At 40.6% G+C, this 15,013-nt stretch overlaps 1 protein-coding gene across 1 annotated transcript; it reads right to left on the reverse strand.

Moving 5' to 3' along the window:
• Positions 1-10,492: 10,492 nt before the first annotated feature.
• Positions 10,493-14,063, reverse strand: fgf4 (fibroblast growth factor 4). Its single transcript, XM_059973983.1, has 3 exons — positions 13,757-14,063; positions 12,894-12,997; positions 10,493-10,669 (listed from the first exon to the last, which is right to left on the reverse strand). The coding sequence occupies exons 1-3, from the start codon at positions 14,061-14,063 to the stop codon at positions 10,493-10,495; spliced, it is 588 nt and encodes a 195-aa protein (XP_059829966.1).
• Positions 14,064-15,013: the final 950 nt, after the last annotated feature.

A 15,013-nucleotide genomic window follows, 5' to 3' on the forward strand; every position in this document is an offset into this window, starting at 1 on the left:
TATTTCCATCATAAATTTCTTCATAAAAATTTTTAAGGAAAACTGTCTATGCAACCATATGACAATGTAACTGCATCCTCGATTGCCCCACACCTCAACCCCAGCTGGTAGTCAGACACGTTGTCACCATTAACAAGAAGACGTAGTTATGCAATAGCAAGTTTACACACGTACAGTACTGTGCAAAAGTCTTAGACATGCATATAAAGCTAGGAAGCCCAAGATTTTAGCATGGTACTGCAGTAATTTTATGTATTGCACTGTACTGCTGCCACAAAAAAAAACAAATTTCACTACAGGAAGGATGTGGAAACCATAGAAAGGGTGCAGAGGAGATTTACAATGATGTTGCCTGGTTTGGGGAGCATACCTTATGAGAATAGGTTGAGTCAACTCGGCCTTTTCTCCTTGGAGTGACAGAGGATGAGAGGTGATCTGATAGAGGTGCACAAGATAATGAAAGGCATTGATCATGTGGCTAGTCAGAGGCTTTTGCCCAGGGCTGAAATGGCTAACATGAGAGGGCATAGTTTTAAGGTGCTTGGAGGTAGGTACAGAGGAGATGTCAGGGGTAAGTTTTTTATGCAGAGAGTGGTGAGTGCATGGAATGGGCTGCCAGCAGTGGTGTTGGGGGCAGAAACGATAGAGTCTTTTAAGAGACTGCTGGATAGGTACTTGGAACTTGGGAAAATAGAGGGCTATGTGTAAAGCCTAGGTAGTTCTAAGGTAGGGACATGTTCGGCACAGCTTTGTAGCTTTTTCTATGTTTCTATATTCTATGACATATTTGAGTGAATGATAAAACCGATTATGATATGGTTGTCTATTGTGAACTGAGAGTGGGAAGAGGGCAGGGAGAGGGGAGTCGTGGTTGGGAAAAGGGGAAGGGAGAGGGGAGTGAGTGGGAAGTGCCAGAGGCATTCTGTCATGATCAATTGTTTAGAATCAAATGATCTTGCCTGGTGTCTCAGGGCTGGGTGTGTCTGCATCTGCATCAGCCCCATCCCAGCACTCACTCCTTCTCTGCCACCTGTCCCACACCCCTGACATGGCAGTCTACTCTTGCTATTCCCAACATCCTTTCCTCCCGTCAGATTTAAAGTTCAAAGTTTTATTATCAGAATACACATATGTCACTGCAAACAACCCTGAGATTAATTTTCCTGGGGGCATACTCAGCAAATTTATAGAACAGTAACTATAACAGAATCAATGAAAGATCAACCTGAGTGCAGAACACAACAGAATGTGCAAATGCAAATATAACTAAATAACAATAAATTTTTAAAACAACATGAAGTAGCAAGATAAAGAGACCTTAAAGTGAGATCATTGGTTGTGGGAACATGTCAATGGATGGTCAAGTGAGTGTAGTTATCCCCTTTTATTTAAGAGTCTGATGGATGTGGAGTAGTAATTGCTCTTGAACCTGCAGTTACGAGTCCTGAGGCTCTTGTACCTTCTACCTGATAGCAGCCATTTAAAAAGAGCATGGCCTGGGTGGTGAGAATCTCTGATAGTGTATGTTGCTTTCTTATGATAGCATTTCATGTAGATGTGCTCAGTGGTTGGGAGGGTTTTATCCATGATGTACTGGACTGAATCCGCTACCCTCTGTAGGATTTTCCATTCAAAGGCATCGGTGTTTCCACACCAGTCTGTGATACAGCCAGTTAATACACACTCCACTGCTCATCTATAGATGTTGGTCAAAGTTTTTGAAGTCATGCTGAATATCCACAAACACCTAAGGAAGTAGAGGAGCTGCTATGTTTTCTTTGCAATTGTATTTATATGCTGGGTCCATGACAGGTCCTCGGAAATAGTGACACCCAGGAATTTTAAGTTGCTAACCCTCTCCGCCTCTGATTCTCTGATGAGGATTGACTCATGGACCTCTGGTTTCCCTCCGCTGAAGTTTACAATCAGTTCCTTGGTCCTGCTAACACTGAAAAAGAAGTTATTGTTATGACACCACTCAGCCAAATTTTCAATTTCCCTCCTGTATGCTGATATATCATCCCCTTTGATATGGCCCATAACAGTGGTGTCATCAGCAAACTTGAATGTGGTGTTGGAGCTGTGCTTAGCCACACAGCCACAGGTGTAAAGTGAGTAGAGCAGGGGGCTAAGCACACAACCTTGTGGTGCTGATAGAGATTGTGGAGGAGATGTTGTTGCCAATTCAAATTGACTGGGGTTTACCAGTAAGGAAATCCGTGATCCAATTGCACAAGGAGGTATTGAGGCCAAGATCTTGGAACTTATTGATCAGCTTTGAGAGGATGATGGTATTAAATGCTGAGCTTAGAGCACCCTGGTGTATGCATTTTTGCTGTCCAGGTGTTCCAGGGTGGTGTTGAAGAGTCAATCTGATGGTAGCCGCTGTGGACCTGTTGCTCCGGTAGGCAAATTGGAGTGGATCCAAATCACCTCTCAGACAGGAGCTGATACGTTTCATCACCAGCTTCTCAAAACACTTTATCACTCTGGATGTAAGTGCAACTGGGCGATAGACATTGAAGCAAGTCACAACGTTCTTCTTGGGCACCAGTATAATTGAAGCTTGGTGAAGCAAGAGGTTGAAGATTTCAGTGACAACACCAGCCAGCTGGTCAGCACAGGTGTTTAATATATAGCCAGATATCCCATCTTGTCCAGATGCTTTCCTTAGGTTCACCCTCCTGAATGCAGCCCACATGTCAGCTTCAGATACTATCATCAAAGGGTTAGTGGAAGATGTGAGGGTTCACAATGGGTCCTCCCTGTTCTGGTGGTCAAAGCGAGCATAGAAGGCATTGAGCTCATCTGGAAGCAAAGCCCTGCTGTCCCCTGTGTCGCTGGATTTAATTTTGCAGGAGGGTGTGGCATTTAAACCCTTCCACAGCTGTCGAGCATCCCTCTTTCAATCCGGTTTGGTTTGGAATCTCTACCTTGCATGCGAGGTGGCTTTCCAGAGATCATACCTGCACCTTTTTGGCTCATCCAGGACCTCTGATTGGGGAAGACTGAATGATTTAGTGGGGACACACACATCAACAGCTTTCTAATAAAGTCTGTTACAACCCTGCTGTCTTCATTCAGATCTTTAGATGAGTGCTTGAACATGGCCCAATCCACTGACTCAACTCAGTCCTACAAACTCACTCTCTGCTCCCCATTGACAAATACAGTGCTGTGCAAAAGTCCTAGGCACCCTAGCTATATAATAATGTGTCTAAGACTTTTGACCTGTACTGTAGTTTCTGTATAAGTTTATTAAAGAAATAGACAAATAGAAATAGAAGATTTGACTTCAAAGTGAGCAAAATTCTTATCTGGGGTCACTCTTAATACTGACTTCGAAATTTTCTTGAAATCTACCAAGAAGCCTAGAGATCATAATGATTCCAAGTCCCATCGGATTTCAAACTGATCCATTAATCCATGAACACTACCTTTTCATTTCTTTAGAGATACAGCTCAGAACAGGCTCCTCCAACCCAAAGAACACGCACCACCCAGCAAACCACCTATTTAACCCCAGCCTATTCACAGGACCTACTAACTAGCATGTATTTGGACTTGGGAAGTCACATCTTCATAGGAAGGACATACAAGCTTCTTACAGACAGTGGCAGAATTGCACTCCGAACTCCGTCACCCCAAGCTGTAATAGTGTCGCGCTCATTGCTAAATTGCTGTGGCGCCCTGCAGCATTTCCTCTATTTGTGTATTTTTGTAATTTGCATTGTCCAGCTGCTGCAAAACAAATCTCACATTATACAGTATAAATCAGTGATAATAAACCTGATCTAATTCTTATGCTATTAGATCTCACTAAAATGACGTGGACTGGTATCACATATGGAATAAAGATAAAGATCTAAAGTTTATTTTTTACATATACAACAAAGCATACAGAGCCTCACTTGCATCAAACCTAATCAGCAGGGGATTGTGCTGAGCGGGAGCCCACAACTGTCGCCAGATTTCCTGCGCCAACACGGCATGCTCACAGCTTACTTACTCTAACCCTAACTGCACGTCTTTGGAATCTGGGAAGAATCTGGAGCACCAGGAGGAAACCCATGTGCTTGTGGAGAATACAGAAATCGAACCTCAATCGGTGATTCCTAGTGCTGTGTCCTATGTAAACTCCTGTTTTCTTTGCCTATTTTGCCTTAGTATAGTTAATAGTGAGTAACACAACTAAATGGTTATAATATTATTGAAGTTAAAACTGCAAGTTTTGAATAAAAAAATTAGCTTACCATGGAATTGCTTACTCTTACAAGCAGTCTTACTGTGTCAGGATAATACCCTAGTAAGCAAATACCTGAATTATAATTACCATAGTTTCATAAAGGGTACTGGAAAGTACTTTACTTTCAGAAAAGTACTGGAGTTAGTTTCCATTAGTATGATTTATTTACTTCAGCCATTTAGTAACACATCCAAATTTAGTGGTACTGTGCAGTACAGTTCTCTACTCAGTGGCCACTTTATAGGTACCTCCTCTATCTAATCAAGTGGCCACTGAGTGTAGGTTCATGGTCTTCTGTTGCTGCAGGTTTGACGTGTTGTGAATTCAGAGGTGCTTTTCTGCACACCACTTGTGTAACACTTGGTTAGTTGAGTTACCGTCCTGTCGGCTTATAACAATCTGGTCATTCTCCTCCGATCTCCCTCATTAACAAAGAGTTTTTGCCCACAGAGTTGCGGCTCACTGTATGGTTTTTTTGCACCATTCTCTGTAAACTCCAAAGACTGCATTGTGTGAAAATCCCAGAAGGTCCGCAGTTTCTCAGATGCTTAAACCACCCCATATGGAACCAACAATCATTCAGCGGTCAACATCACTTAGATCACATTTCTTCCCTGTTCTGATGTTTAGTCAGAACAATAACTGAACCTCTTGACCATGTCTGCATGTTTTCATGCTTTGAGATGCTGCCACATGTTTGGCCGATTAGGTATTTGCATTAATGAGCAGGTGTACAGGTGTACCTAATAAAGTATGTTCCATGTTTAACTAATGAAAGCTCGTTAAAAAGATGAAATACCTTGAAATTCCTGTGTTGCTATTGAACTGCTTTCCTCCAGATAAAATAAACTTATGCACTTTCTTTCCTCTTTTGTCTTTTATCAATATTTAATTCAAGAGCATTGTTCACTATGGAATAGATTAGAAAAGAAGACCAATATCAAACCCAAACTAACTATGTAGAGGTATAGAAGATCAAGTCATCACTTTTATTGGCATTTCGACTATAACTGCTGGTACAGTACATAGTAAAAATGAGACAAAGTTTTTCAGGACCATGGTGTTACATGACACAGTGCAAAAACTAGACTGAACTACGTAAAAAAACAACATAGAGAAAGCTACACTAGACTACAGACCTACACAGGACTGTGTAAAGTGCACAAAACAGTGCAGGCATTACAATGAATAATAAACAGGACAATAGGGCAAGGTATCAGTCCAGGCTCTGGGTATTGAGGATATTATTTCCCCCAGAACATTTTTTCAACACTACTGAATAGCACACAGATCACTATTAAATATTCTTTCTGTAAAGGAAAGAGCAACATCCATGAAGATTTTTCTTGTCTTTTTGGACCTAACTTTCACCTTTCTGCTCTTGAGGGGTTATCAGACTGCAAGATAAAGGAGTAGGAATAGCAGATGGGGTTGGGGGAATAAGGTGGAGTGCAAGGGTATGACATGTACAAGGCAATGGGAGAGGTGCTGGAGGATTGGAGGGTGGCGGATGTTGTTCCTTTATTCAAGAAAGGGAGTAGAGATAGCCCAGGAAATTACAGACCAGTGAGTCTTACCTCTGTGGTTGGTAAGTTGATGGAGAAGATCCTGACAGGCAGGAATTATGAACATTTGGAGAGGTATAATATGATTAGGAATGGTCAGCATAACTCTGTCAAGGGCAGGTTGTGCCTTACAAGCCTGCTTGAATGTTTTGAGGATGTGACTAAACACATGGATGAAGGTAGAGCAGTAGATGTAGTGTATATGGATTTCAGCAAGACATTTGATAAGGTACCCAATGCAAGGCTTATTGAGAAAGTAAGGGCGCATGGGATCCAAGGGGACATTGCTTTGTGGATCCAGGACTGACTTGCCCACAGAAGGCAAAGAGTGGTTGTAGATGGGTCATACTCTGCATGGAGGTCGGTCACCAGTGGAGTGACTCAGGGATCTGTTCTGGGACCCCTACTCTTCGCGATTTTTATAATTGACGTGGATGAGGAAGTGGAGGGATGGGTTAGTAAGTTTGCTGATGACACAAAGGTTGGAGGTGTTGTGGGCTGCTGGCAATGGTGGTGGAGACGGATGCGATAGGATCTTTTAAGAGACGTTTAGATAGGTATGTGGAGCTTAGAAAAATAGAGGGCTATAGGTAAGCCTAGTAATTTCTAAGGTAGGGACATGTTCGGCACAACTTTGTGGGCCGAAGGGCCTGTATTGTGCTGTAAGTTTTCTATGTTTCTATGTCTACCTGTGGGTGGGACCAAATGACAGTATGGATAGACCTTGCTAATATTTTCCTAATCAGTTCCTTTCATATTTTTATAACAAAGAGATCACCATCTTAATAATGTCTACTGTTATGGAATAGGAGGTGTTGACTTATAAGGATTCAGATATTTCAATTCTAATGCATAATGATAGATGGTTTTGTCCAGCAATGATATGCAACTACCTTTGACTCAAGTGTTTGAGATGGTTATGAACACTGAAAGCCAAGACAAATCTTTCTGTCCAGCTGTGCAACTGAAAATACAAAGTCATGTCTAGGCTTGAATCTTATAAGGCAGTTTAGCATTTTATTCACCTGTATAAGGTCAACCAAAAGACCATAAGATATAGCAGCAGAATTAGGCCATTTGGTCGATCAAGTCTGATCCACCATTCCATCATGGCTGATTTATCATCCCTCTTAACTCCATTCTCCTTATAATCTTTTGACACCCTTACTAATCAAGAACCTATCAACCTCTGCTTTAAATACTGTATACCCAATGACTTGGCCTCCACAGCTGCCTGTGGAAATGAATTCCACTGGTTCACTACCTTCTTGGTAAAGAAATTTCTCCTCACCTCTCGTTCTAAAGGAGCGTCCTTCTGAGGCTCTGCCTTCTGGTCCTAGACTCCCCCACTAAAGGAAACGTTCTCTCTACATCCACTCTGACTAGGTTTCAACAAGATTCTCCCCCCCCCGCCCCATTCTTCTCATCTCCAGTGAGTACAGGTCCAGAGCCATCAAATGTTCCTCATACATTAACCCTTTAATTCCTGGGATCATTCTTGTGAATATCCTCTGGACTTTCTCCTATGCCAACACATCCTTTCTTAGATAGCGGGCACAGAAACTGCCCACCATATTCCAAGTGTGATCTGACCAATGTCTTATAAACCCTCCCCTCCCCTTGGCCTTATTTCAAGGTTGAAAACCCAGAGTATCTAAATTTTTTTGCACACAATCCTGTTTCCTTATTTTAGGAATTAATCCCAACCCTAAAGTCTACATTGCCTTTCAGGGTGTCAGTCCTTTCTGTCAAGTCACCAAGACTTGTGATAGATGCAGTGAAAACCAAAAGCTGCATAGAATTCAGAGATTATGATTTGTCATCATTGTTCTTTTCCCCATTCATACAGAATTTTCATGATTGTACTTGATTTTAATGTTAGGGACAACACAGTTTTGGAAGGTACTTCAAAATTACTTTTAATTCATACAATGACACATTTAAGATACACTTTCATTTATATAATTCCTTCCAATGTGCACAGCACATACATTACAATATTAAACATCAGCTGTATAAAACTACAGACACATCCCAATGTGTTTAAAGTTTAAATATCACATGACAACTATATCAAGTAATACTTTAAAAACTCAATGCTTTTACATCCCAAGGCATAAGTAATGGGCATGTGCAATACAATTGATCAATCCATCAATTTCTTATCGGTGACCCAATCATTGTAACAAGTGTCTGTTCAAAATGCTGTACTAACCTTGACCATAACCAAAATAGCAGCTTTGAAACACACTAATATACTTTTGTGCTGTATCTGATCCGGACTAACAACTACTTCATTCTCCTTTACCCTTGTGTTCTGAAAACGACATTTTGAATCTTGACATTAAATGCATTTGAGTAGCTGAAAGTATGCTTACAAGTTGTGCAACACCAGGGGATTCAACTGCTATTTTTCAGATTAAATCAAAATAATGGGAGTTCAAAATGTAACGTATAATCAGTGTATTATCATAATGATAATTTGTATGAAAATATAAAGTTTTACACTATATATTCCTATAAAAAGTAAACATTGAAATGAAAAATTATACAAGTACTAAAACCAGGACATCAATCCGTGATTTTATTCTACAAAAATGTTGAATTACAACATTTTCTCTTGCTTTTTTAGATCCCCAATACCCTAACTCTCTATATTTTTATTCATTGTTAGTAAGTAAACTTATTCCTTTTACAAGATTCTTCCTTACAGTGCATCAGTTCTGACCAGAATCTTAAGTTTTTAACTGACGATGCTTAAAGCCAGATAAACAATTAATCAAATGAAAGCTCCGCCCCCCCCAAAAAAAGACATTTATGCCTTAGGATGATGTGACAATGGTTCAGTTTATACATGTAGTATTGGAAGGAACGCATAACACCAGTAATTCAGTCACCAAACTTTCACAAACTAACCCCAGCAAGGTTAAAGCAGAGGACCAGAAATGGGTGCTTCAACATGCATACCTCGTAAATGCAGAAAGCGTTTGAACCTGGTCCTGGTAAGATTTTCCTCTATCATTGAATGTTTTGGTTCTGAGGAGCTTTCTTTTTCAAGGTCATTCTAGCTAAAAGATTTAGTAGCGTTAAAAGTTCTAGTAAGATGAGTAGCAGCTTATCAAAAGGAATGTTGAAAACTGAACTAATCGTTGTTATCGTCGATCCATAAGTGTCATTTTGTGTTTATTTTTTGCCATCTTAGCAGCAATGAGAAGACCAGAAGATATTTTAACAAGGATTTTAGAGTTTCTGTCTGCAATTTATGGCAGCCCCCATCTGGACCAAGTAACCAGACCTCCTCATGATGGGATAACACTTGCTTTCTAATTTTTGCAAACTATGAAATAGTTTTGTTCACATATATCCCTCCACCTTAAACAAATTGTATGAATTAAGAGTGTTGCTGTTTTCTTCTGCTTGGAGAGCAGAGGTATAGTTTGAAAAATATATAAAGAAAATATAGGGTTACGCAATGACCATATAGTGTAGTCTAACAGCTGTCTGCAAATATTTTCACCATGATTATCCCTACTAAAAGTAAATCACTGGGTAAAGATAGCTCAAACGTGACAAGGCTCAACTAGGATGCAATAGACGCCCTACTGGCTACTTTTGGCTACATATGGTAGCATGTTGATTTAGGATCACCAACAATATTTTAGGGGCAAATCCTCAGTCCGAAATTCTAATGCAGCTTCTGTGAGGAGACACTTTTATTCAGGGATCTTAAAATGAGGTAGATAATTCTTTGAGTTAAGGAATGGAAAACTATAAGAAAGCAGCTGTATGTATATCTCCTCAACAATACTGCTAGAATTAAAACCTGCTTAAGAGACATAGCAAATATCTTGCCTTCATTTTCAGAGAGGATTGATTTTGTTAAGAGCTTGTGAAATACACTAACAATATTTACATGGTCCCAATCCAATTCTCCTCTGAGATGCCATAAATTGGACAGATTTTTAAAATTTAAAAGCATATAGTAATTTATAATGCTAAAATGCTGAAGCTTGTAGGTAGGTTAAGAAAAGCTTCTGACCTGAAGATCTGACAAAGATTGACTGCAGGAGAGTTCAAAGTTCAGCAGCAGCAGATCTAAAAACAGATTTGTGGGTTAGTACTTCAACACTGTACTTTCCGTAGCAGAAGTGGATGGATTCCATTGAAATTACACAGCAACACCACACAAAGGAGGTCAGATACCAGGCATTGTTACCAGCAGACATATAAAAATTGACAGACTTAACCAAACGTCAAGGGTGAAGACTAAGACTTTATACTTTAAGAAATAACTCAATAAAAAAAAGCACATCACAGACCTCCATTAGATAAGATTAATTATAACAGTGCAAACACATTGTAGATAGGAATTCCATATCACCATTTTAAACAAATTATAACCACACATTTACAACAAATTCAAACACACACACACACACACACACACACAATGTATCACTTATCTTTTGTCAGACAGAGAAATAATAAAAAGTTAGCAAAACTATAAATAAACTTTCTGAACAAAATATACAGATATAAATATTCAATCACAATTAATTTAAATATATGATACACCTGTTCATCTTGCATAAAGCTTTTGTGAAAGTGCACCGACCGAGGCTTCGGCTTCATTCCTACAACATGTCTTCCCTCCTGAGGTAATTTCTGAGGAACGCCCCTCTCAGATTCTCGGTAGAAAATGAGTCATTGTCATGATGGGAGACACTCTGTTTCCCTTCTTCGTTTTGCCATTCTTGCTCAGTGCAATGTACATGCTGGGGTACGCTTTGGATTCATAGGCATTGTAGTTATTGGGCAGGAGGATTTCGCTGAATTTGCATTCGTCATTGTAGTATGCCTGGAAGGTAAGAAGATAGCTCTGAGTGAGACTTTACATCTGCTGGATCCATTACCACAAGAACATGTATATTCTTTTATTCCAGAATTTGTAGAGCAGTGACCCATGAAAGTAACATGGCATGCTCTAAAGGCTCAGAACATCTGCAATAAAATTTGAAGAGGTCACTTTTCTGGTTTGGGGAGAAAACCTCCCATCGAGTTTGTTTTTTTAATTACTTACCAATAGATTAATATATTTTGTAATATTTATAGACTAGTTAGGACACATCTGGAGTATTGCATACAGTTCTGGTCACCTCATTATAGGAAGGATGTCGAGGCTTTGGACAGGGTGCAGAAGAAGTATACCAGAATGTTTCCTGGATTAGAGGGCATATGCTACAACAAGAGCATGGGGAAACTTGGGTTGTTTCTCCTGGAGCAGCAGAGGCTGAGGTTTGATCTGAAGAGATTTATAAGATTATGAGAGGCATAGATAGTGTAGACTGACAATATCTTTTTCCCAAGTTTGAAATGTCTAATACCAGAGTGCAGTTATTTAAGATGAGTGCGGGTAACTTCAAAAGAAATGCAAGGGGTAGGTTTTTTATACAGAGTGGTGGGTAATTGGAATGCATCGATGAGGCAGATACATCAGGGACTTCGAAGTGTCATTCAGATAGGCAAATGAATATGAGGAAAATAGAAGGAAGTGGGCATGCAGGCATAAGTGATTAGTTCAGTTGGCCATTTGATTACTAATTTATTTGGTTCTGCAGAACATTGTGGCTGAAGGACCTGTTGCTGTGCTATGCTGTTCTATGTTCTATGTTATAATAATGCATGCAACCCTCTGCAGTTTCTGGGATTTTGTACTGCCCCACACCACAGTGGATTTCAGTCTTTGAAGGGATGGTGACATTGAGACAGAGAAGGAGCCTCTGCACATGATAAATGGGAGAGTAGGCTTGAAGGGCCAAATAGCCTCCTCCTGCTTCTATTTTCCATGCTCTGATGAGTGCCAGAAAATGCACACTAATTCTCTTAACTAAATTGATCTAAAAAGGAAATATAATGGGCATTGTCAGCTGCATTTGGAAGTTGCCCCCATTCCTAGCAGCCATCTGAGAACAGAAAAGATTCTGTAGATGCTGGAAATCCAGAAGAACAACAGACACAAAAGCTAAAGGAAATCAGCAAGTCATGCAGCATCCATGAAGGGGAATAAATAGTCGGCATTAGGACCGGAATTCTGTCCCTGGAATTCTCCAGTCCTGAGGAAAGGGTTCTGGTCTGAAACACCAACTGTTTATTGCCCTCCACAGATGCTGCCAGACTTACTGAGTTCTTCCAGCATTTTGTGCGTGTAACAACTCAAGAAATTGTTAGCTCATTTTCAGACACCCCTACAACTGGCTCTAAATACTTAATAGTTTATCATTCTTTGCATCTGATCTCTCCTATGGTTTCTGGGAAAGCAATGTTCCTGCCAAATGCATGGCCAACATTCAGTGTCCGTAAAGCTTTACTGAAAGCTACCATTATTGTGTCAAATCCTTAGCACATATCAGTAGCATGCATGTTAACACTGAAGTCCTCTCCTCTTTTATTCACTGGGCTGTCTGTAAGGGAATATCTGGTGAATGAGTGCTGTATTTTTCTCTAATTATGATTATCATTTATACTGATTACCACACTGGCAGGGATTTTATTCCACTCTGGTGTATATCTCGATAAACTAATCTGATCCACATAACTTGGATCAAATAAAACACCAATTTTTTAAAAATACTGCATTAGTAAAGAAGCCCCAAGTTGTTTGAATAGTTTTTCCTGCAGCAGGTAGATTTTCAGAAAGGATGATTATAGACACAATTCTTCAGGGGAACAAGTCACTCTATATGTGGGAAGATTGTACAATACGGGTGGTCCACTTTGACAACTCCTATTTTACACTGGAGAGGACAGTAGATGCGTGTAGTGGCTAGAAATGCAAAGAATGACATGCACTTGAAAGACGGACAAGCTGATCCACGGTGGTAGAATTTATGTTTCATTCTCCACACACTCTCTTTCTCTCTCTAAAGAACATACAACGTTCAAGAATGCAGTTTGTGTCTAATGAAAATATTATGCTCAATAGATCTTCAAAGCGCCGTCGTAAGTACACCCACATCTCGCCAGCGAGCGGCAGGAACCTTTTAGCAGACTGAACAAAAAAAGTAACTCGTTGCTATAATTACCGATCCATAAAGTTTGCCTTTGCTATTCATGGCGACAAACAGCCCGCTTTTGACACCGAAAAGGGTGACGACCCCTCTTTCCACGGGCGAAATCTCCAAAAGGCCTGTGCGGGTGGGGGGGGGGGGGGGGAGGAAAAAAAAGAGATGTCAAGCGCGTTTCCCGAGCTCCCTCCGGCACGCCGCCGTGTTTGATCCCGCCATAACAACAGTCCATGATTAAAAGCTGCTGTAAACTTTGAATGCTGGCGGTTTTAATCATCAGCTTGATATTTAGCAGGTAAGAACACCTGATTCCGTCACCACGTCTGAGGGTGAGCATGGGGGAGGGGGGTGTTGGGAAAGAGAGAGAGAGAAAGAGAGAGAGTTCATGTAAGATTTAAGACTTAAAGAAGGAAAACTTGGTACAGCTTTACTGGACAGGGTATATTCTTCATTACACGGTGCATGTCCTGTCACTTTAAGGACAGAAAATGAGAACCAGCATGGTCTAACAATTCCCCAGCAAAATAAACAAGAATACCACACATTTCACAGTCGCGGTGCACATTCAATAACCCACGCTTTGCAGATTAAGACCTATCACCAAAGGGCACTTGTTGCGTCTGGCCAGCTATTTGTCTGCGATTTATCTCCATGTTTACACTAAAATAAAAAATTATTTGGTTATATCCTTTCCCCACCTGGTACGCCGTCTGCCGCTCAGTGAAAATGTTGATTACAAAAGAGAGGCAGAAGTCTAACACACAGAGTGTCGCGGAGAGAAAAATAACATCTTCTATAAATCCGTCTATAAATAAGCGCCGATAAATGTTCGGTCGGGGAGATTTCGCAGACAATACGGTGCAAACAACTAACGCACTTACTGTATTGATTCTCGTTATGTTTGCCGTTAATCCTACCGTCGGGCAATACTTGAAGATGAAATCCTATGCCGACGTTACAGTAAAGCCGCCGCAGTCGTTTTATACCCAGCAGATAGTCCGTCTCTCCGCTGATGGCCTTCCTCTCTCCGGAGATTCGAGACATGGAGCGGGACAAGAGAGTCTCCCATCTGCGTTCCAAGGTAGCATTGGGCTGGGCAGAGAGAGGAGCGCAGCGCACCAAACCAGATACGAGTCCAAGGAGCAAGATTGGCAAGGAAGCCGATTGCATTGTTGCGTTGCAGAACATCCTGATCAACATGTGCACACGTGGTTGGGAATCTATTGCACTAAAAATACCTCGACTCTAGCTCCACTTTCTCGCTTTATTTTGGGCGCACATTAAAAAAAAACACACACACACACAAATGCTCAAGGCGTAGATAAGCTCTTCTTTACGTTGGAAGACTGCATTGGAAGCTCGCCCGAGTCAGTTGCCTTTCAGGAAGTTTATTACAACTTGCAAATCCGCTTTTAGTGCCCAACGTTGAAGTCCGGGCAAGATCTATCTGCAAAGTGTTCTTCCCCTGACAGTACAGCCATACCGACTACCCTCTGACCACGATATTTATACTATCTACATGGTTACCTATTACATCATCACCTACCCCACTCATTCACTCCAAGTGACTGCATTCGCATCATCGTGAGATTCACGGGCCAATGATTTCACACTGAACAGACTTGTTTTTAAGTTAACTTTTAAAACTTTGCCTGGGTGATTATGCATGTGCAGAATGGGTGCTCGCGCCTGTGGGCAACAATATAGAGAGGACAGACTCAATAATTATAATAAATAGCACGATCTATACAAATATTACCCGATATACATAATATAATCTACACGTTTATATTAGCCGAATACGTTTCACGCCGAAGTTCCATGATAACGTTCAATTACCTGATTTATGAATTTATTTTATTAAGTTAGCCTTGAAGAGCGCCACGATGTATTATAGCTTATTTACCGTTGTTTGTCCGTATATGTATATGAATATACGCCAACTATGACAGAAATTTAGGATAAAATATCGCAGTCTAAATAGGCTCCTAATCGAGAAGCTGAGAGGAAGCTGTGTCCTGAAGTCTAACGATAGGGAGAATGCGCCAAGCGAGGTTCAGGAGAAGCGCGGGGTTCAGTATTTAACTATATTCAGATAATACATTAAATTTAAAATTTTCATTTCTGTCGCAAAATAA

Source organism: Hypanus sabinus, chromosome 7 (genome assembly GCF_030144855.1).
Source record: "Hypanus sabinus isolate sHypSab1 chromosome 7, sHypSab1.hap1, whole genome shotgun sequence".
Taxonomy (NCBI): domain Eukaryota; kingdom Metazoa; phylum Chordata; class Chondrichthyes; order Myliobatiformes; family Dasyatidae; genus Hypanus; species Hypanus sabinus.